We start from the raw sequence: 24,936 nt of genomic DNA, 5'->3' as shown, positions 1-24,936 counted from the left end.
ACAGTTTTATTTTTCCCTCAGCACTTTGATGATATTATTCCAAAAGTCAGCTAGCCTCAATTTTTGCTGATAAGAACATTTTCAGTCATCAGTTTCCTAGGCAATCTTGTGCAAATTCTGAGTACTGGAAGTTCCTCTATGGGACAGTTTTCTGGTTGCCTCTGCTTAGGTCTTATGGGTAGGCTGGTTCCAACTTTGTTTTAATCAGGTTTTCTACTTGGGGTTCTTCCAAATAGCTCAGGTGGTATAAATTAGGGTTGCACACAGGTATAGGACTAAGATCTCAGTCTCTTACAGGTCACTTGTTTCATGCCTATGACTTCAGAAGCCATTGCTCAGTGAGAAGAGATTTCAGAGATTTTAAGATGTTACACATATACAGAGCAGCACTTATTTGGCTTCCAGTTTATACGAAGAGCTCAGATACAGTCCTAATTGTATGTGGGGATTAAAATCTTGACCAATTTTTGCATATAACATTAAAAATTCAAGTCACTAAGGCATATAACCTTATGCTCACAGAGGCAACATGTTGCAACTCTTGCTCATAGCTATGGCTTTGGGATTATTTTTTTTTATTTATTTCTGACATCTGGATATTTCCCTTTATTGCTCTATAGGCTATCTAACTGTTTTTAATTTGCTTAAAATACATTAGCCAACATTAGTATGTGTTCAAAGTAAGAGCAAGAACTTCTGCTCTATTAAGTCTGTCTTTTAGACCAGAAGTCTGACTCTTCTGTTCCCTCAGTCTGCTTCTTTTTGAGTTTCTACCTATGTAATAGCCATTGCCCCTGTAAGCAGATATTTTATGCTAGACCACATCATATGTTAGCAGCCAGTTTCTGGATTTGCTGCTTTGGGGCCAGTCTATGTTACTGAGCTGACTCAAAGAACAACCCAAGTCAGCTTCTTTTAGTAGAGGTGATAGGTTGGGACTTGGAAAGATATTAGGCCTGGTAGGCACTGTGATTAACATATTTTGTATAGTCTAATGTAAAGTTCTAATTTATGAAATGAGTAGTAGATTGGATATTGCTTAAGAAATAATAGTGTCACATAATAGATATGCTAAATTATTTTTTGAAAGAGTGAGTACATCAATGAATGAATGGTCTATGTTTTCATATAGGCTCTGCAGTCATCTGATTTGAGCAAAAACTTCTCTGTTCCTCAATTTCCTCAACTTTAAAATAGTGAGAATAACATTGGTTCTGCCTACTTCACAGGTTGTTACAAGAACAGAATCACAAGGAGGCAGAGTATGTGGAAATATTTTGAAACTGTAAAATGCTATATAAATGTGATTTATTGCTATTGCTATTGTCATAACATAACAGAAAGTTACATTTGGATTCACAAGAACATTTATGTAGTCTTATTATAATCTGTGATCTGTAATGATAAAATAATAAAGATGATTAACCATTAAGCCATTCTTGATTATATTTCATTATCATAATATGACATTGGTGCCAAAAATGTAAACGACCATTTAAGAATAGTGCTGATTGAAATGTTAGGAGATAGCCTGATCTGTGAAGAAAACTTAGTCTTTGGAACTAGATTTCTTTGGTTTTCAAATACAAGTTCTGCCATTTGATAGTGGTTGGATCTTGAGCAAGTTAGTTTCTCTGAATTTTGGTTACATAACTTTTGAATTAATTATACCAGCTTCTGATTGTCATAGGAATGGCATGATGTTGGTCAGTGAGGGTAGGTAGACCCTACTGTCCTTCGTCTCCTCTCTCCAGCACGTATCCTGCTGCTTCCCAATACAATCCTGTACAGAAAACTTTAAAGTCAGAGAGATTGAAAAGGTCTACATAGATGGAAGAAGATATTTTACTCTTCTAAAGGAAAACACTGCCTATAAGCATAACTATTTATAAAGTGTACAGCTGTGGCTTTATTTAGTACAGTTTTATCAATGTAAGCCATCACAAATGTGTTTCAAGAGATGGTCACTATCTGTGGTTAACTGAGCTTTATGGCCAGTCACTATGGACTGTTTCATGCAATTAATGTAATTCCCTGAATAATTTTGAATGCAGATATATAGTCTAGGATTTTCCAAATGAGGGTGTGTGTAACAAAACACTGTAGTATGTTATGGACATGCTGTTGACTATGATTCTGTTATACTCCAGAGGAAAAGATTGTGTTTATTTTTTCTTTTAACTTTTCAAAAGATAATGTGTTTCACAAAAATAACTTACACTATATTTCTTTGATCTGCTCTTTAAAATTGGAAAGAAATTTTGTAATGTATTTGGAGAAGTTCTCTCTGTACCCTTTATGTGTAACCTTACTCTGTTCTGTTCTGGGTTGTTGCGAATTAACAATAATTGATTAGCTAATTTATTTATAGCTCTGAATAAAAATTTGAAACTCCTGAATAAAATATGTTGAAAACTCTTCCTAAGGGTAAGCAGGTTGATAAAATGTAGTAGGAAGCAGACTCCTTTGAAATATTTTGATTTTAAAATTTTCTTTGTTTCCCTCAAGGGCAGGTTTTGTTTTCAGACTACGCGACTTGTGTTGAATATGAGCACTGTCATAATTGAATGAACCTTTAATTGTAGACTTTGAGTGGCTTTCACAAGGAAGAAGAATTTCCCCTTAATTAAATATCTTTTGCTAATTATCTCTGCATTAATGGCCTGACTGCTTTATTCATCCTGTGGGAATCATAAGTAAAGGTTTAGAGCTGAGGAAAACAGTCCTACACAAGGTCTTTTCTTCCCACTGCCTAAGAGACTCACTGTTTCTGTTCTGGGTCCTAGAAGACCCAATAATTCTCGGGAGCTTGGGCTTTGATTACTGGACAAAGGACTTCTGACTCTCCATCATATAAAGTAGTTGTATTAGTCATGATTCTTTTATTTATAAATGGAAGACACCCACTCCAAGTGTCTTAAGAGGAAAAAAAGGAAATTTATTACTTTATATGATTGAAAAGTCCAGGGATAGAAAATACTTTAGATATTGCTGGATCCAGGGACTCATAGTACTTCAGGAGTCATTCTCTCTTCATCTCTTGGGTCCTCTGTTGGTTTTATTCAGTTGGTCTCTTCCCACAAAGCAAGGAAGGTCGTAGCAGCTCCTATTCTCTCAGTAACCCCATCAAAATATTATACTTCTTTCTGAAAATTCTAATAGTAATCCCATTTCAATTTATTTGGACGGATTTGGGCCATGTGGCTTTTATAAACTAATTATAGAAGTCAGGGAAATACTACTGATTGGGTGTGCTTAAATCATATACCCCCTTCTGAATCTAATCCTAGCAGTAAAACAAGGATTGAAAGAAGGAAAGAGTTGGATACCCTTAAAAAATCAGAATTTTATTACTGTGAAATGGAATGGATACCAAGATGTAAAAAAGAAAAAATATCCATCATCATGCATTTGCCAAGAATGTGATATATGTGTTGAGCCTGAAATAATGAATGAACAAAAGTTCCATAAGAACAAGTAGCTGTAGGAGATAGAGTAGTGGGCATTTGAGGCAAAGGGGACAGGAAGACATAGGGATGGTTAAAGAGTGTGATAGTTTGGAGAAACGAGAGTAGGTTATTGTTATGGCTAAATCTCATAGTAACCACCTCCGTGCACTTTCACTTCTGGCAGGGACAGGGCACTTGAGACGCTAGGCATTCTAAGGGCAAAATATTTAAAAATTATACTGTACAAATTTAGGTTGATACGTTCAATGGAATATAGCTCAGCCATAAAAAAAGAATGAAATAATGCCATTTGCAGCAACATGGGTGGACCTAGTGATGTCATACTGAGTGAACTCAGACAGAGAAAGACAAATATCATATGATAACGCTTATATGTGGAATCTTAAATAATGGTATGAATGATCTTATTTACAAAACAGAATTAGAGTCACACATGTAGAAAATAATCTTATGGTTACCAGGAGGGAGAGGGGGAGGAATAAATTGGGAGATTGGGTTTGACATATAAACACTACTGTTTAGAAAATAGATAACTAATAAGGATCTACTGTATGCCACAGGGAACTCTACTCAATACTGTGTGATGGCCTATATGGGAAAAGAATCTAAAATAGAGTGGATATATGTATATGTATACTGATTCACTTTGCTGTACAGCAGAAAGTAACACAACATTGTAAATCAACTACACTCCAATAAAAATTTTAAAAAACAACAGCAAAGTTAGGTTGAAATACAAAAGTTAATGTTCAGTAGTAACCGAGGATGGCTTGATCATTGCAGGACAATGGCTTATAAAGCGCCTACCATGGCTGAGACCTTAGGGAGCATGGAGAAACTATGCAAACGACAATAACCATGCTTTCAAGAAACTCTTATTAGGGCCCTATAAAACATGTAAACAAGTCATTATATACAGGACAGGAAAAAAAGAACCTAGTCTTTATCCCTTACAATTCCATTAATATGGGTCAGGAGAGAGCCCCAGAATTGTTTGTGCTCCTGGAATGAACCCCAAATCCTTCTAAACCCAACACACACAGTGTCACCACCTTTTTGTTCCTAGAGAATATTGGGACCAACCCCTTTGTATTCTGGTTCTGTTTGCATCAGCTATGGCCACAAAAGACTCTCTGGTCATCTCAAGATAGTTAAACTCCCCTCCTCATAGGTCTTTTTATACTCTCCTCCCCAACCCCCAAACAAACTACCTGATCCAATCTCCTATCGATTTCTTTGCTGGGATCCATCAGACCAATTTCATCATAGGTGACACATAAATCCAAGGCTCTGAGAATACATTCATCTTCTGCATTACAATCCACACATGGTTCTGTTCTTCCCCATTTTTGATCTCATTCCCTTCCCTTCTTCAAGCCACTTTCACCAGGGCCTCTGGAAGTCATGGTCAGCAATAGAATTTCTGATGTCCTTTATCTCTTCTCTGTAAATTCCCTTCTCTTCTTACTCTAACAGAAGCTGGTTTGCCCCGAAGACACTGTTTCTTCTCTAACCTTCTCAGGTAGTGGGTATTTTCTTCCTATACTCCTTATACAACTGGTCCGGCAGTAAAATGTGTCCTCCTTGCTCTTTGTTGCTTCTTCTAGACCACTGTCGTCCCTCCTCTATAAAATCCTCCAGCTTTGAATTTCATGTATACCACCCAGATAGCCTCCTGAATGCAATCATATCCCAGTTCCTCATCTCTTCCACTCATCTTGTGATTTTAACAGCTGGATCTCTGTCACTATTTCAAAAGTACTGCCTTAATTCTTGGTGATTCAAATAGTCATGTAGAGTATGTTTGCAATACTTCAGCCTCTCAGTTCTTGATTTCCTCCTCACTAGTGGTCCTATCTTCCATCTACCTCACTTCCTCACTGCACTAATTTACCTTCAATGTCATGAAGATGAATAATTTCAATTTCTTTATAATCTCAGTTTCAAGCATCTGCTCTCTATCATTTCCTAGCTTTCTAGCTCACTTGACCTAGATACTCGTATTCCAACAATCATCTGACCTTACCAAGACCTCTAATATATTTATCTTACCACTTTTCACTATCCCTAAATTCTCCTGTGTTCTCACTTTAATTCTTATGTGACTTAAATTCCACAGTCAATCAACATAATCATATCTTTGCTGGCATTATCCATCCCCATTCTAGTCAAAGTCACATCTCCACCCACTTACCACCTGCATGGATATAGGCAAATGGGTAGAAAAAAAAACACACAGCCATGATGAGTGATCTCATATCAGTTTCATGACCACCGTCCTCCAGTAGACTCTTAATTTCCCCCAAAATAATAGTACATTTCCCAGGACTATTCACTTTCTTATCCTCCTTGATGACTATTTCATATCTGGCCCATTTGTCTCAAATACCCCTTCTCTCATTCTTACTCTAGACTGATTACCTTGATTAGTTTTTCATTTAGAAAGCAATAGAAGAGAGCCAGAAAAGACAGTCCTCAAATTCCCAGCACTGTATCTACTTACCTACCAGCAACCTCCTGTTACTCTGAATTAAGGAAACCTTTTTTTTTTTTTTTTTTTTTTTTTTTTTTGCGTTACGCGGGCCTCTCACTGTTGTGGCCTCTCCCGTTGCGGAGCACAGGCTCCGGACGCGCAGGCTCAGCGGCCATGGCTCACGGGCCCAGCCGCTCCGTGGCACGTGGGATCTTCCCGGACCAGGGCACAAACCCGTGTCCCCTGCATCGGCAGGCGGGCTCTCAACCACTGCGCCACCAGGGAAGACCCAAGAAAACCTTTCTATTTGTGTGCTACATTCAATTTATACACGTTTATTCTTCCAACAGTTTTCTTCTCTCTATTCTGCATCTTTAATTTTTTCCCTTTCTACTTATCTACCTGTCCATGTGCAACTAAATATGGGTGATGAAAAACATACAAGTGTGCTGAATGTTCTCACATCAAAATCAGGAATTCCACTCTGAGGTGAAGCTTTATTTATCGTTATTATTTTCATCAGCATGGGGGAAACAATAACAAAGCACTTCTTGATGCCACTTACACCTCAAAAAAATTCACTCCTCTGTTCCCACCTCAAAAAAATACACTTCTCTGTTCTTGAAGTAAAATTCCTTTAAGAATTATTTTACTTTCTGTAAAAGTAAAAGGAAAAAATAGAGTGGCAGTTTTGATAGGGGGGAAGATTAGAGATTCAGTTTTGTTCTTTTTTTAAGTTCAAAATGCTTAAGACTTCAAAGTGATGATGCTTATGAGTCAGCTTAGCACCGGGAACTTGCCATTCAAGAGAAAGGACTAAACAGGCTGTTTAGTATTAAACATGCATTTCCATGTCGAAATACAAAATTATTTCAATATGAACATATTAGAAAAAGGTGGATTCTCTTTCCCCTCTTTTTTGAACTTATTCAGAGCATGATTTTACTCCCAGGACTCTGCAAAACTCTTCTTGTCAAACTTACCAATATGTTGCTAAATTTGATAGTCAATTCTCATCCTCATCTCACTTGATCCAGTCCCAGAGTTTCATTTACTGATCATTTCCTTCACTGTGAACTACTATCTTCCCTTGACTTCCAGGGCTCTACATTCTTCATGGTTTTGTTTGTTTGTTTTTTCTTTACAGACTTCCTATTTGTTTCTTCTCATCATTTTGAACTTCCATCACTGGGATGGCTCAGGGATCCTTTGGACCTTTTCTTTTTTCCAGTACATCCACCTTTTTCTAATATGTCCATATTGAAATAATATTTGTATTTCAGTATGAACACATCCTGTTTAGTCCTTTCTCTTGAATGACAAGTTCCCAGCACTAAGCTGAATTCTAAACATCATCATTTTGAAGTCTAAAGCATTTTGAACTTAAAAAACAAACAAACTGAATCTTTAATCTTCCTCCTCTATCAAAACTTCCACTCTATTTTTCCAGTTGTTCAGGCCAAAACTATAAATTTAAACTTAAGCTCCATTCGTATTTTAATATCCTTTTTCTAATATGTCAGAAAATCCTGGAAGCTTAACTTTCAAAATGCATAGTTTGCAACCACTTCTCATTGCTCCCTTGCTAAACTTACTGATCCAAATCCTCATTGTCTCTCACTTAGTGTTCTGCAGTAGCCTCTCACGTCCATTCTTGTTCTCCTATAGTTTATTCTTCACAAGACAGACAGAATGTCCTGATAAGATATAAGGTATATTATATCACTCTTCTATTTAGAACCCTCCAAGAGATCCCAGATCTAAGTATCTTTGTGTGTTTCCTAGATACTGTTTTATGTTCAAAGGGACTGAACTTGTTAGATCTCATCTACCAGATATCTTGATTTCTAGATTCGGGTTGGAGTCAACAATGAGAGGAACTAACCAGAAGTTGGTGGGTGGAAGGAGAGTGAGGTCTAGGTATCTCTTCCTGCTTCTATATCGTCAACAAGTGTTAGCTGTTTCCCTGAAAGCCACGGCTGCTGTGTAGCAGCCCATTCCATACAGACACCCCTGGTGTCTCCTTCTCCTTGCCAGTTTAAGCCTAGGGTAGTAATGCTGCCCACTGTTACTCGTACTGGGTACTGTGCTATCTCATATTAAGTTTATTCAACCTTTTGCACACATTTGTAAATTAAAAATTAATTAAACTCTCCTTACATTTCTCACTTTATATATGCCATCTGATTCCTGCTGAGACTATGATTACTTTTGTTGTTCCACTTGGAGTAAACTGAAAGGATTTTACAATGGTCTGCAAGGATACAAGTTATTGCTACTTTACTCCAGTGCCTCTGACGTCATTCCCTGTTCTTCCACATGTTCTTTGTGCTCCATACACCAACCATAAGGAGCCACAGTGCTCCTTGCTTTTTTTTTTTTTTTTTTTTGGTATCTCATGGATTTTACATTTGCTATTAAGTCTCTTCACTCCTCTACCACCTCATTTATGTCTTCACTCAAAAGCCTCCTTCTCCTTTTGGCTTTCTATTAACACTATTTAAAATGGAAAGTCCCCTCCCAATACTCCTTATCCCATGTCTCTTCTTTATCTAAATCCTTAGAACTTATCACTATATAACATACTCTGTGTCTTACTTACTTTACTTTTTCCCTGTTTCCACTAGAATGTAAGCCTAAGGAGAGAAAGACATTTGATCTGTTTTGTTCACTGATGTGTTTTGAGTTTTTACAAAAGTGCTGGGCACAGAGTAGATGCTCAGTTAATATTGTTGAATGAGTGAATGAATGAAAAAACAGGAGAAAAGCAATGAGAGATTTAATAGGAAAGAAAATATTTTCAGCTAATAGTATCAGAAAAATGATATTTGAACTGCACTTTGAGAGTGGATGTGGCTGATGAGTAGAAGGGTTTTCCCAGGAAGTAACAATCGGAAGAAAGTCACATTGATGGAAAAGTATTCAAGAAACATTGTTTTTCAGTTGGATTGGAGTGTTGACTGCAGAAGCAGGAAAGAAGTAAGTTGTTGAAGATAGGCTCAGGCTAGAGAACAGAGTACCCCAAGTGCAGGGTAAAGCAAACCAAAACAAGTTTTATTTTGTGGGAAAAGAGGCGCAGACTCTTTGGGACTTGAAGTGAAGTGTCTCGGTACAAGTTGTATCCTAGAAAGACTAATTTGATGGCAGTGTACACAAGAGTTTAGAGAAGGGAGAGTAGAGTCATTGAGAGAAACTAGAAAAGCTATTACAAGAGGTGATGAGTCCTGAACCACAGTAGTGGTGATGAACATGGAAAGGAGGACTGTAAGATGTATTGTCCTGTAAGTTTTTTGACCCCTAGAGTAAACCAATATATTATGCAGGGTGTTTGGAAGAACTGATCTCTTAATTACCAATTAACCCTGAATCAACACAGTACTTTATTCATTTTTCCCATATCATCTGAATTTTAAAATAATAAACAGGTTTAATTTTCTTCTTCTTAAATACATTAGTGAGAAATACTCTATGGTACACTATAGGCAGAAGATGTTTATCACAGCTTAAAGTCCTGTCATTTTGAGCCTATTTAATAGCAAGATCACAAGTAGAACATCTGCCAATGAGCATTAAGCTGATTCCAGCATCAGCTGTAATTGCAAATAGTGTGGACCAGGGATGGGAGTCCTTTATTTGGGGGTGACAACCAGGATAGGCATGGTACAGCTGGGACTCCTTCTACCCCTACTTTATCATGGATCATCTGTCCCCAAGCAATGCCAAGGGTAAAATTTAGCAGTGCTGGAGGTGGTGTTGGGAGCCCCAGTATTCCAATATTCAAATTCATTTTACACAGTGATGAACAAAATCCTAAACTGGTACCTTTTATAGAACACTGCATCTATAATGGAGTGGAGATGGAAGAAAGAAAGAGACAAGGCTCTATTACTTTGTTTCCAATGATATTGGTCATAATTAATTTATTTATTTAACAAAACATCAGTGGAAAAATGTTATGTTCTAGTCTTCTTGCTAAGTGCTTAAATTAGAGATTCAATATATAGTATCTGTCCAGAGACACTTACAGGATAGTAGGTGAAAGAGACATGCAGAAATGCATAATTCAATAACAGAAGTCTTACGAACAATACAACTGCAGATAAAGGAGTATCCAACTCTACCAGGGAAATTTTATAGGTCTGAAAACATTTGAGCTGAACTCGAGGCATTGGCAGAGCTCTAACATGAAGGAGGAAAAGAGTGGGCATTCCAAGCAGAAGTAATATTAGCAAAGGCATATAGAGCATAAAAGTGCATGTCATGTTCAGAAAATAGAGTGCTAGTGTGTATGCAGCTCATATTCTTAGAATTCCTGGGGAAAAGAGAAAAATTTTGAAAGACTTTTGGGAAATAGATGAACAAGTGTTGATGAACAAATGACTCAGGATGAATGGGGAGGAGAGAACTCTGAGATCTTTATTCACTTTGGGCAACTCAACTAGCATTTTATATACTTATGAAGAATCAATTCCTTAGACATCTGACTTTGGATTACTTGGAAGGAATCATAGATTGTACCTGAAATGCACAGGAAAGTCTTGCTTAATTATTATTATATCAACTGCTAGAATGTCAGATATAGAAAGGCACATAGTGATCCTTGAATTGTATTGATGGGGAAACTATGGCACCGTTAGTGATTTGCTCAGCATCTCACAGTAAAAGAATTATAGTTTGAATTAGAACTCAGATCTCCTAACTCCATAGATGTTGCTGTTTATACACTATATAATTTCAAAAGCAGTTTCCATTTATTTTTTGGCATGGTGAAATATATGGACATATATCACAATAGAAAGGTCACTTGGATTTTTGTTTGGGTGAAAGATAAGGGCATAAAGCTGTTAAGAAGCCAGAAGGTAACACTTTAAAAAAAAAATCTAATTTACAAAGTAGTGACCTTAGAACTTGAGATTAAAATTGGTTTGGAGAAGTTGGAGGCATCAGAGTTGACCTGTGAAGAGGCTCCATGTAAACTTAATGTACCTTCTCAAAGCTACTGGCACCAAGCAGTGACAGAAAACAGATAATGGAGGAGAACAGAAGTAAGCTGTTTAGCTTTACATGTGAGAAATGCATGTTACAGGAACTAGGTCTAAACAGACAGAAATCCTCTTTACTATCCATTATTATTAAGTCTTATTGAGAAGAAGACTTATGTCTCTTAAATATTCTTCCAACTATCACTAGACCTTGGATGCTGGTGTGTATGTATATGAGAGGGGAGGGGTTATTTATGCATTACTAAGTAAACCAAAGAAACATAAAATTATAACATCCTATAAGGTGTCTAGTCCAACTCCATCCATTTGGGGTAGGGGTCTTAAAAGTCTGAGATACACGGGAGAAATGACTTGATTATTAATATATAATCATTTCATTTCAGAGCTAAGACAAGAACCTGGGTTACTTCAAAGAGAGCAATTACCTGTTCATCTTTCCTCCTAAAGCAGCTGCTTTTTGGAATAAACAGTCACTTCCAATCTCTTTAGAGGCAAGCCCAGAATAAAAGTTCTATTTCAGGACTCAACCCTGGACCAAGAATATGGCTAACCAGCTCCATTTATCTCATCCATCTGCAGTTTTCAGAGCCTGCCTGTCTCTTTGTCGAGTAGAACAGAAAGAAAGGAGGGGAGGAAAAGAAAGAGAGAAAGAAGAGAGACATAGACAAGAGACAGAAAGAGAGACAGAGACAGAGATACCAGGACTGCAGATGATATAATTCTTCCCCATTCTATAATCTCTCACCAGACAGAAGAAATGCCTTAGCCAGAACAAGATAGTTAGCTCTCATTTGAGTTGTGGCATCACTACAGCTAGTTAGCTTAGCAGGTTAGGCATGAAGTTAGGAAGGCTAAAAACCAGTCACTTTCCTTTTCTGAACTTCAATTTAACTGAAAAATAAAGGGCTTTCTATGTTACAGTACTGGCTTTAAAATATGTTCACAGAATCTTTGATAGTACTCCCTTCAAGAGCTGAATTCCCCTCTTCTTGAGTTTGGGCCGGACTTAGGGACTCATTTCTAACCAATAGACTATTGCAGAAGTAATGATATAACAGTTTTGGAGACTGGGTCATAGATGACGCTGAGGCTTTCTCTCTCTCTCTCATCTCTTCCTCTGGAGTAAACCAGCTGATATGTCATGACGATACTCAAGGAAACCTATGACCCTACAGGGAGGTTCATATGGCAAGGGACTGAGGCTTCCTACCAACACCCATGTGCCTACACTTGGAAGTGGATCCTCTATCCCCAGTCAAGCCTTCAGATGGCTGCAGCCCCGGCCAACACTCTGACAGTAACTTCATGTGTAACTCTGAGCAAGAACCACCCAGCTAAGCCTTTCCCAAATTCCTGACCCACAGGAAGTGTGATGCAGTCAATATTTGTTGTTTCAAGCTGCTATGGGGTAATTTGTTGTATGGCAATGCAAAACAAATACCGTTATTTTTCAACTTCTTATTTTTTCAGAGACTATGATTTTTTTTGTAGTCTTCAGTGTTTAGAGTCATATGAAATTGTATTATCTATTCCCTAATTTTTAGGTAGACCATGTACTGTGGGAAGTACCCTAGGATTCAGCAGGCTAAGGAGATTTTTTTTGGACCTCTTCTTTTCCCCTAGCTTTCTTTTATAATATCATCATCATCATCATCCTCATTGTCCCACTACCAAGCATGTAGTTTACACATTTTACAGGTTCACATTTATTATATAATTTTACATTTTTACAACAATACAATGAGGTAGGTATTATATTTTATTCCCATTTTATATATGAGGAAATTGAGTACTTGAGAGCAAAAGTATCTGATTGAAAGTCACGTAGTTTATAGAAGAATTGTTACTCCAATTCAGGTCTTCTGACTCCAATCTAATACTTTTTGCACTGTATCAAGAGCCCTTATAATAGAAGTGATTGTTCAACTTTATTTCTTCATACCTGACATCCACTCCACATTTTAGCTTTCAAGTCTGATATTTGGGAATTTTTACATATAACCCTTCTCTTTTTTATTACTGAGGTTTGTGAATAACTGAGCGGGTTCATTTATTCTCCCTTTTTTTCTCCTGGTACTTTTAAAAAGTCATCTAATTGTTTTGACTATAGCCAGGTGTTATATTTTAAACACTCTCCTATTCTAGATGACTGATTACATGTGTTCTGGCTTTCTTTGGCTATTCAGTTAAGTAATTTCATTGATGATTTCTATAATTTTATCATCTGTATTGGGTTTTTTCTCATATTTTATGTAATTTCATAATAAGATATGAAAATAAAAGACTCAAATTTCAGTATTTGGGAATCAGTTTTAAGTTTTGCACTTTAAGGAAAAGATATTATCTAGAATATTAGGATTTTTTAACCTCTTTACTCCAAATTTGTAATATATCACTATTGATTTTTCACTGAAACATTTGCAGATATTATAAGGATAACTTGAGGTAGTTATCCTTTACAAGATTATGCATATAAATCATTGTGGTAGATTTAGCAGTCTGGAGTAACCTCAGTTTTTAAAAAGATGATGTCTAATTCTGGTTAAGAACCACTGTCCAAGGTGTGTTTCAAAACATGGTACTAAATTACAAATTAATTGCAAGCATATAACACAGTTTTTGACAATTGAATAGTAATAAGTTGTTATGTATGCCTTTGTGTCTTAAATGAAAAATAAATAAATGCATATCAGATTGTATGTTGTTTTTTTCAATGTGCCAATAGAGTATTAATGGTCCCATCACCTGGAACAGGATAAAAATAGCTCATGATCTGAATTCAGAGTTTATTTTGAATCTTCGCTTTCTTTCCATGAGCTCATTTCAAAGAGAATTCTTCCCTTTTAAATATTTTTAAGTGTTTTGAATTGTCCAAAATGAAAACTTCATAGATTATTCTCTGAAGAATTTGGAGTGTGTCAAAAATCTCCTCACTACACTAGAACATAAAACCTCTTCTTTGTTCAACATTATAACTTATAACCAAATAATATTAAAAACAATGTATATATGTATATGTATAACTGAATCACTTTTCTATACAGCAAAAATTAACACAACATTGGAAATCAACTATACTTCAATTAAAAACAAAAAAAAAGCTCCTTAAGCACTGATCTTCACCACCCCAAAGAGAGCTTTTCCTCATGATCAAATGTTATTTCACACTATTAAAGGAGTCATACAATAATTCAGATTTTAATACAGAGAATTCAAACCATAGAGCAGATGCACAGATAGCAGCAGATTTCATAATGCCCACTCTAGCATTTGTCTCTTCCTTCATCTAAGCTTTAACATTTTCAGTTTGAATTCCCTATTTAGCTCTTCAGATAAATGGATAAGTGATGCTTTCTAAAGACCATGTTACATGATCTGCTGTGTTCTAAATGTCTTCAATTCTTCTGAGGCTCCCTGAATATTCAAAAATGAAATGGCTCATTGGCAGATAGTTTGAGCATCACATTCTTAGAGAGCTAACTAAAGCCACTGAATGGAAATTAACCAAATACAGAAACTTTCCAATTTTTAAGAATGCTTCCTCGTAACCAGAAGCTATATTTATTATGCATTCCTTCAACGATTTTTCATTGGGGAACATTTAAATACAAGGTCTACACTTTTCTGTACACTGCTTTTTTTCACAACTGTCTGATTTGACACTTTGGCAACCTGAGGTGGGGTGTTGGTAGCAAAGTCCTCCTTTCCTTCATTATCAAAATATGTGACATATCTCAGTTTGAAGGTCCCTTGACTCTTTAGGCAACCTCAATATCTCATTCTTAGACACAGACAATGCTATGTGTTCTCCCAGTTCTATTTCATTCTCCTCTTCAAGGCACACAGGAAAAACACATTTCCCAGCCTTCTCTATGACTAGATCAGTACTTGTAGCTAGTTCTGGCCAAGAGTAAGAGTATTAAATGTCATAATTAGTCTGAAGTATAGAACAACAGGAAGCTACACATTTCAGATGGGAATGCTACAAAAAAGTAAGCCCCGGGCTTCCCTGGTGGTGCAGTGTTTGAGAGTCCGCCTGCCGATGCAGGGGTCACGGGTTCGTGCCCTGGTCCGGGAGGATCCCACATGCCGCGGAGCGGCTGGGCCCGTGAGCCATGGCCGCTGAGCCTGCGCGTCCTGAGCCTGTGCTCCGCAGCGGGAGAGGCCCTCAAGAGTGAGAGGTCCGAGTACCGCAAAAAAAAAAAGTAAGCCCCTATCCTGGACATGTAGCATGTACAAGAAATAAGTCTTGTTGTATGAAGCCACTGAAATGTTGGAGTTATTTGTTAGCACAGCATAGCTTATGAGATTCTGATTAATGTATATGATAAACTACAGCAATCCCATCAGATTCCAAATGTCAGTGTTTGATGTTTCAAATATTAAAAATATATTCTATTAACTGCTCATCTATTCAAATATCTCCTTATGCTGAGGTAACTCCAAGGGTTAAACTTGTCCTACATTTTCATCTACTTCCTGTAAACACCTTGTTAAACAGATGATTCGTAGTCCTCCTTGGCTGGAGAAAATCAAATCCTAAAAGGGTAAAAGAGTAGTTAAAGAAAGATAAAAATGAATGGTTCCTAAACATTTTGTACATCAGAATCACCTGGGAAGTTTATTCCAAGTGCAAATCTGCCCCACTCTCTTGAGTGCTAATATTGAGTGTTAATATTGCATGGGGTCAAGAAATATGCATTTTAATGTGAAACCAAACTGGTTCTGATGTGGGTGCATCAAGAATACACTTTGAGAAGCCTTAGTCTGGACTCTAATAAAGACTCTCTCTTCTTATAGCTTGAATAGTATAAAAATGTAAGACTAGTTTGAAAGAATTCTCATAGGTAGTTGTTTTTTTGACCAATGGAATACCTTATCTGAATTACCAAGGGTACAATGTTAAAATGCAGACTCCTGGACAATGTCCACTACCTAATAAATCAGTCCCTCTGGAGTAGGAGCTTCGCCTGAGATCTTCACTTGTAAGATGCCCCCCAAACAATTTTTAGACAGAAAAAGTTTGAAACCAGTGCCATAGGGATTGTTTGTCCTTCTGCACACATTTTTATTATTAGTTCAATTTATTATTCATGACTTTTTCATGAACATTAGTTCAGGAACATTAGTTTTACCGACCACCTCAAATCTTCACACTGTAAGTGAATATATTATTACTAGAGTTTTTACTAGTTATAAGAGTAAGTAATTGGAACCCACAATGTAAATCATAGCTCCTGAAAGATTGTATTTGATTTTTAAGATAAATGGTGAACATATTTTTACTTGGCATTAAGAAAAATACAAATTATTTATTGTGGGGAGATTATAATATGATCATAGGGTCTAGAAGAAAGAAAAAGATTCTACTTTTTAAATGCTTAGATGTTATAATATTTTTAAATGAAATTATATAAAATCATAAGATGACAAGGCCAGATGACTCATCAGACAGTTGATATGACATTTAATTAACTGTGTGTGGGTTTACATTAACTGCCTTTTTGATTTGAATGCATAATGGTTCAAATTAAATAGTTCCAGTTAGGTGGCTTTGTAATAGAGGTACTTCCAATTGAATCTTACAAGAGTAGTTCTACAGTTGACACTGGATCAGGTGTCAGAAGCATAGATTAGAGGCCCAACCCTATCACTAATTGGCTGAGTGTCATTAGGAAAGTCACTTAATCTGTATAATATGTTCCTGCTCTGAACTTCTTTTGTGCTAAAAAAAATGATGTAATAAAATTGATTTGTAAGCCATAAATAATTATGCAGATGGAAATTTATGCAACCACAAGAGTGACTTCACTATGTGTATAAAATTTGTCAACAAATATTGAGCACTTACAGTGTACCAGACACTGTGCTATGAACTTACATGCATTATATCATTTAATGCTCGCAAAGTCCAATGAGGTTAATAATATTATCTCCATTTTAGCTAGCAAGAGATGGAGGCCCAGAGAGCCCATAGTCAAACAGACAGTTAAGAGAGAAGCAGGACTCACATTCATCTCTACTTGACTTGAAACTTACTCCTAAATAGGCAATTTTCCTATGTAAATGAGTCCATTTAACTTACAACCATATTAATATTAATTCAGTTATGAATATGCATGACCCAATAGGAAATTTCACTGCATTCAGTTGTAGCATGTTGGGTCAGAGAATAATGACATAACCTCATCGCTTTTCTCCATACAGTACAAGTATGGTCTATCATCTTTCTGACCCTTGTATAGCTAATGCCCCAAATTATGACTTTATATTGCTTACACTGTACTTATATTGTCAATGGAAATTGATACTGACCAACATTTAGCTTTTGAGAACACCGTGATTATCCAGCTATGCATTCGTAATAAGAGCTCAGGTGTAATTTTCCATGCCTCTGCCACTAGTCCTTTCACTTATTTTCTTCACTTAGAAAATAATTTATAAATCATAAAAGTAATGTCTTAATTTCCCCAAAGATACTTTATGGTTTGAGATACTGTGCTAATAAGGAATAAGACTGATTATAGGTAACAGCATTCTCTCCCTTCTTGGGATTTGGAACAACTTATATTACCCACTATTTAACAGATTTAGACAGAAACTACTCTCTGTCTTCCAAGTGAAGATTCTTGAACATAAATCAAGAATGGATTAATCTCTCCAAGAAGAAATGCAACGTAGAACGCGAGTTGCGCTCAATCATTTTCTGCTGGATATTCAGACCTGTCATTTCCTAATTACAAGTTCCATGTTGAGTCCCATTTACTCTGGAGGGCCCTGTTTCCTCATCTTATTTCAGCAGGAGAAGCATCTAATTGTTTCTGTTTTCATTATAGAATTCTGTATTTCTCTCCAAGAGGATCAGTGAGATGAAAACTCTGTCTTCTTTCTCCACCTCTCACTCACTATTAATAACTGAGAATGGATGACACCCATTGGGCCATAGCTCACTAGCAGCCAGGGCCCATATACTGAAGGTGAGCGCTCATGTATGGTATGACCTTTGGCTCCTTTTACTCTGCTCCTGGTCACGAGCAGCAGATTGTGCTTCTAATTTTTTTACAGTAAAGCCACCAGGCAGAGGCCCTTTACAGAGTAGATGGAAAGAACACTATTTTCCAGCTTTTTCTCCTTAATGGAGTGTTGGATCAGATCAGCCCTATTCTGAGTGTCCAGATGTCTTCAATTTGGGGAGGAAATAAACGTCTTCCATTATTTCCTTTAGGGCCAGTCTGTGTTCGCCAGTCTCAGAATCACCAGGGTTATTTGGATCTTCATTTGACATATGTTTTTTGGGTGAATACCTTCATTTTGAATTTACAAACTAGTGGCTCTCTGGATAAATGTATGTTCATGTGTTTTGGTTGGTTCTTTACTTTTTTCTTTTCTTTTTTTTTTTTTTAAGTTAAAGTCATTCCATAATTGACAGATTGCATAAAAATCTGGATTTTTAGATTCTTTTGAAAAACTGGACAATCTTCTAACACTGGGGCTAAATCAGTGACAGCAATCAAATGGAGCTGAGTAGAGGATGCTCCCTTTTAAAGAAATATATACTCTTCAATTACCTCCAGGCTTAATCATCTCTATTATCTCCCTGAATTGGAAATCAAATGCCATGTGCCTTTTATGATTGTGTTAAAATGTTTAAAGAAATACTTATCTATGCCTATGTCCCTATACACATGGGTACTAGATGGAGAGCATTGTATTATACTTATATCTGGCCCCCTTTTTTCTTTTTTCTTACTTTTGATCCTTGTAGGCACTTGAATTGACTATTCTCAGAATTCTGAATGAGAAGAAGAGATTGGTGTACCAAACTCTACCCTAAACACTTAATGGTACTGAATTTTTCAGGTGTCATTTCTAAAAATATAATGACATTTTTGTATAAACCTCCATTTCCTTTGAGACATTTTCTTACTCTCTTTTGGTCCTTTCTTGGATCACTTGTAATACACATTAGAAAGAAACTAAAGAGACATCTCAGTTTTCCTAGTACCCAAACCAAACCGCAATCTCCTTAAAGGGAATACTCTTCAGATATGAATTTAAAAGCCATAAAAGGTAGAAGGGAGAGAGAGAGGTAAAAATTTGTTAGTACAAATGAAATCACATAAAAATATAACTTTATTGATGCTAACAACTTTAGGCAGTTTAGAGAACACTAGTTTACAGTGAGACAGAGGACACCATGTATCCCTGCGTGGGAGTATTTGGTTCTTCCTGGTAAAATGTGCTGTAGGTTTTCTGTTGAGCTTAGTGCTACAGCTTCCATCAAAACCAATTACTTTCCATAATGCTCCCTCAAGATACACATACCCTGTAAGTGTCATAGCCCAAGTACACCTGACTGACTTATAACATGAGGTTGGTCAACAAACTCAAAGGAAACACAATAAAATTCTCTGTTCCATTTCAAACCATTGGGCAAGAGAGAGGATCAGACTTTAGGCAACTGACACATACTGACCTTCTAGGGCCCAAGAAGAGTGTGCTCTTCTGAGGCCGTTAGGGGCAATAAGTCTGGATTCGGGTCCTTCAGATCTTTTGTCTCCTAGAAATAAATAGTTTTTAGAAATCAATAAAGGGGACACAATCTGATAGTCCATTAGATGATAAAAATGTCAATTATTCCCATAGGTTCATGACACAAAATGGGCTGGTAGAAATAGCAGCCACCACCCACCACACAGTAATTATAGGATATAAAAGTCATTGTTATTGGATAAATCCGTGAAATGATGAAGAGCAAGGGCTGAGATCTGGGGAGCAGGGGGTTCCAATCTGGTGCCATTTTGTATCCATTGAGTTTCTGACTCTTGGGGAACAGGCTTACAGAGGTGTGTCTCCCACTGGGGCTGGGTGTGAATCTCTGCCCGGCTTTTGCTCCTAAGCTGACTCTCTCCTTCACAGTAGGTGACACAGCAGCGACAGGCTGCAGAGGGCTTCCCTCTGTGCTTGGACATTGTGTCTGGGGCTGGAGAGGCATCTGCAGCCCTCCCTGAGCTCTGGAGTACTGGGGGCTCTTTCAAACGACTTCTCCTCCTTTGAACGTGGTCCAGACTGATGTCGGACTGGGAAGAGCAGCTGTCATTCCAGCCAGAGCTGGCACTCAGACTTCTCAGGGGAAGAGCCAATCGCAAGGCCTTCCAGAATTTAGAACCAGAATGTTTAGACTTTTCTCCCTTCCAGCTCACAAAAGACACAGACTCTTTCAGCTGCAGGATGCTTGGGTGTGGATGCTCAAGGGGACGATACTCAACCACAATGAGCTTGGTGGCAATGGAGTTCTGACACATGACACCCAGTTTGAACTCCAGCATGCTGATGCTCTTTTCTGTCACATAATCTGGGCTCAGGACAACAATCATCCTCCGGCTCCTTTGAATGAAGTCAAAAACTGCTTCCACTGTATCTATAGGAAAATGGAAAGATAGGACAATGCCTAGTGAAAACTTATATAGGTTTCAGTTCATTGTTGACAATCCTGCAAAGGACAGGCAATGAACACTTGAGAATATAAGATCTAAGTGTTAAATAATCTATCCAGGTAAGGAATGTCATCTACACTACTGTTATTAATGGTTGCAAAGTATCTGCTACCTTTAAGGATGAGGAATTAACCACCTGTAAAGCAGCTAATTTCAGCTCTGTTGGTAAATAATTTCTTGTTTTGAAATTCCTTCCACTTTTATCCCGTGGCCTTGGATCTGATATTTTAAAATATCTGAAATATTTCATAATTATTGTGTTCTCATTGTATTTTCTTCTCATCTCTAGATTAAATGACTTCATGAATTTTATGTTATTCTCCATATGATGCAGTATCAAGTCTCTTCCCACTTATATAATTTTTCTCTTAATAATATTCAGTATATATATATATGTGTCTCCTAAAAATAGTACCCTGAACAGGACTGAACATAATGCTCCAGACACAGTCTTATCAGTAAAGGTCAAAAGGGCATTACTACCTCCTAAGATCCACAGAGTTATAGTTCTTGCTACTTAAAGTGTTTGGATATAGAAAACAGTTCATAGTATTGACTGTGTTGTCAACCAAAATTCTGTTTCTTTTTTTCTTGTGTGTATGTGTGAAGGATTGGCCTGGAAATCAATTAAAGGGTCAACAATGATGACAAAAATGACTGGTAAAAATCAGTCAATTAGTTGAGACTTTGCATGAAGCATTCAATTCTAATAGTTATTGCAGTGAATTTGGACAGAACCAAAAAGTTCTTGGAAAGTTCTTGAGATAAATGGAGTGCGTAACTCACTGTGAGATATAGGAGATTAAACAATGTAATTCTCTAAAGGAAAGGAATTCCGAATTTATAAATGGCAGCCATTGACAACTCTGAAAACAGGTACTGTGGACAGACCATGAGGTTGAGTGCCTATGCTTTTGAGGCCAGGGGTAAAACACTGACAGAGAAACTTTTCAGCCTGTGAAGACAAGCTGGAAGTTTTCAGTGAATTGGATCATGAATTTGACAGGGAATGAAGGAACTGTGCTCTTTACCAGATTATTTATTTCCAGTTGATGAATTTAACATGAATTTGAAGGAAAATCAAATGAAACATGCCCAATGTTTAAGAACTTTTGACTGGTTTTATCAAGAGCATGAAGTGTTTTAGACAATTTTTGTTGCTCTCTTAAAAGATAAATCTAAATTTTCACTTATCTTCAAAGCCCGCATGTGTGTGTGTGTGTGTGTGTGTGTGTGTGTGTGTGTGTGTGTGTGTGTGTGTATGTATGTCTTGGTAACTGCTTTGTCCTCTCGGGTCCTACTCAGAATCTTATGTTGCTGCCTTTCATAAATCTGAGAATGTAAGTGTAGGAACTCTACTGTTTCTCCTGTATCATGATAAATATGATATAACCCTAAGATAACATGGATAGTTTTTCAACAAAAGGAACTTGTGCACTGAAACCGTGTGTGGGGGGAGTGTGTGTGAGTTTGGGTGTGGGTGTTTCACTTCAGAATAGTCATTTTAGGAAAATGTTTGTTCTGTCCAATGATGGTACCACTGTTGAAAATAAAACATTGTCTTAGATCCTCTAAAGAAAGTTGTTTCCAAAGCCTATGGGGTTTTTTTGTTTGTTTGTTTATTTTTAATTTTGGTACCTCACCCTGAAAATGGAGGATTTGCATTTGAGAGAGGGTAATGCTAAAAAAACCAAAACAAAACAAATATGAATTGTGGAATTCCAGACATTGAGGAATGGATATAGGATATGCTTCTCAGATAAGGGTTGGGCTATACCTAGGGGTATTCACATAGTACTTTGAAGGAAACTGCCTCCTTTATGGCCTATTTTATTATCTTCCATATTGTCAAACTTCATATTTGAGGATGTTAATTATTATTATTTTGTAAGGCTGAGTATTATTTGGAGAGGTCATCTTAAATTAGGTTGTTTATTCTATCTCAAAAAAAAAAAAACAGGTGTGGCTGTAGATTGATAAGATCAGTTTTCTGGTGTCGTACTAAACTGGTTTTGAAGTCACAGTTTCTGATCTAGAACTCTTCACTATTCCAGAACACTCCGGCGTGTAAAAGTCGTAGTCTCCTTGGTATTAGCTTGAAGTAGAAAGAAAACCAAAAGAAAACTAGGGCTGTAAATTTGTTCTTTGGCTAGTTTACTGGTGTATGAAAGAGTAGCAAACCTCTTTCTCTCTCTCTTAAAACTTGAAGTACAGATAAAAAAATGGGGGCACCTAATTTGGAAGATGAATAGGAATTCAAATATTGGTTTCTCCATTTATCTTAATATTTTATGTTAATAGTATAATCATTTATTTTAATATCTTTAAAAGCTTGAGTCCATCCATCTATAAAATACATACAATGAGAGCAAAATTGTAGGACTGTTAGACAATTCATTGATACCTATAGGTAAATATCTAGTGCATGGTATGCTTTTGAATTAATCACCTTGATTAAATTATTATTCAATAATAATAATACAAAATTGAATAACAATAATATTATTATTGTTAATAACAATATTATATATTGTTTATAACAATAAAAATAATACATAAAGAACAATATAAAACAATGTATAGACTAATGATTGATTCTAATGGTAACTTTAAAGAATCATCTTAAAATGTGGATTTTAATTTTTAAAAGTCTGTCTATTCAGTTTAAAAAATACTACTGGAATACTTAATCTTTTAGCCCATGCTAAAAATACCTCATATCCCTTGAGTAGAAACAGAGAAATAGACAGACTAGTTGCTGAACATGTCTCTTCTGTTATACTGCAAGTTTACTTGTGTCAAAAACCTAGTAACCTCAGTAAGTGACTGAAAAATACATCTTAAGAGTTTTAATAGGGTCAGTAACAGCCAGGTAGCCAACATATCCAAACTATTGATATTGAAACTGCTGATATTGAAAATAGTCACCACTGTGTTCCAGTAAGTCATTTTCAAAGTTGTAAGCAACTTCAGGATCATCATTACTTATACAATGCAAAAAAACCCTTTACAAAATCTCAGTAAGATCCATCAAATCTCTGCTTGTGCACCTCTAGTAATGGCGAAGGGGCTAATATCTCCAAAGACAGTGAAATACATTATTGCTTAGCTTTGCTTCACAATTGCTTCTTAAATGAGTAGAAATTGTTTTTTTTGTAACTTGCATCTATTGATATTAAGTCTACTCTTTGGAGACTGGTTTGAAATTGGGAAATTCTTCAGTAGGAAAATTTTTACTAAGCTAACCAGCTCAGTTATAGAGATCCAATAAATAATCTTGGCGTAAATGAATAGGATTTTTTTTTAAGAGCAAGAAATCTTCCCTGTCACTACAGACTTAATCTTAACTCAAAAGAAAATGCCGTTCCAAATATTTATCACTGATTTGTTTGAAATTTGTGATAGAAATGCATATTTGATTCAAATGATCACCTATTAACTAATGGCAAGGCATTAGTTAATTGATTTCCTTTCAAAGCAACTGTCTTAGGGTTGTATTAAAACCTATAAAAGGTACGAGATTACTGTAAGCTGCCCAATTTTCAAGTTGAACAAAAAAGGAATAGGCTTGTGTCTTTATTTTAAAACTCTCTCCTCTCTCTGCCTCTCTGTTATTCTCTCTCTGTCTCTACTCCCCATCTCTCTCTCTCTCCCTCTGATTCTCTCTCTCTCAATCCACACACACAGATAACATACATATACACACACATATACACACACACACACATACACACACATCTGGTATACTAGATCAACCCATTTTAATTAAGTAACTCTTTAACTCACATCTAAAAAAAATGTTCTTGAGTTGAAGTTCCTGGTTTTCTCAGATTTTTCTAAGAGAAAATTAATGTCTCTTATAACATTTCTTTTTCTAAGTGTATCATTAATCTTTGTATTCTCATTTCTTATGCCCAAACATGAAAATAAAGACATAACACATGCATAAAATAAAATTCAAAGCTTAAAATAAATGGTTTATTTTTAAAATAAACAAATTTACAAATCATTGGAAAATGGAAAATACAAAAGTTTATGAATAAAATAAAAAAGATAATCTTAATATATGAAAACCTATGGAAAGAAAATAGATAATTAACAAGTGGAATAATGTTTTTGTTCCCCAATACAATGAAGTCCTTGTTTATTAGACTCCTAGGGAATCATCTAAATTACAACACAGAAAAATATTAAATAATTTTATATGACTGTGTAATTAGACACTCTATATATCATGGTTTTTTGTTAACTTGCGTGCAGAAGGTCTTTATATCATATATCTAAAACCATTAAGGTTTAACATTAGATACTTTTATTTTTAACATTAGAGAGTGATTTCTTCTTGTTCTCCAAATTATGTTTCTCCATCTCACTCAGATAATCTGTATTGGGCATCTTCTGGGACATAAAACAAAAAAATCTTGAAACAAAATTATATTAAGATGAGACATATCATTTAGATTTGAGCTGCTTTAGATTTTAGCATTTGGAAA

The 24,936-nt window shown here is 36.2% G+C and overlaps 1 protein-coding gene across 6 annotated transcripts in view; it reads right to left on the bottom strand.

Moving 5' to 3' along the window:
• Positions 1-14,121: 14,121 nt before the first annotated feature.
• The window catches only part of IL1RAP (interleukin 1 receptor accessory protein), a 133,247-nt gene continuing 122,432 nt past the window's right edge, over positions 14,122-24,936 (bottom strand). For 2 of the 6 annotated variants that reach the window (XM_059064565.2, XM_067034232.1), the window contains one exon: positions 19,561-20,367. In XM_059064565.2, coding sequence (XP_058920548.1) covers positions 19,649-20,367 — 719 coding nt within the window. In that variant the 3' untranslated portion in view covers positions 19,561-19,648. Of the gene's footprint in view, positions 15,486-19,346; positions 19,507-19,560; positions 20,368-24,936 lie in introns of those variants that run through there. The other 4 variants (XM_067034237.1, XM_067034236.1, XM_067034233.1 and 1 more) reach the window with 4 other exon arrangements.

Source organism: Kogia breviceps, chromosome 5 (assembly GCF_026419965.1).
Source record: "Kogia breviceps isolate mKogBre1 chromosome 5, mKogBre1 haplotype 1, whole genome shotgun sequence".
In the NCBI taxonomy this organism is placed as follows: Eukaryota; Metazoa; Chordata; class Mammalia; order Artiodactyla; family Physeteridae; genus Kogia; species Kogia breviceps.
Note: the sequence above shows the minus strand (reverse complement) of the source record. Positions and strands in the feature narration are given on the sequence as shown.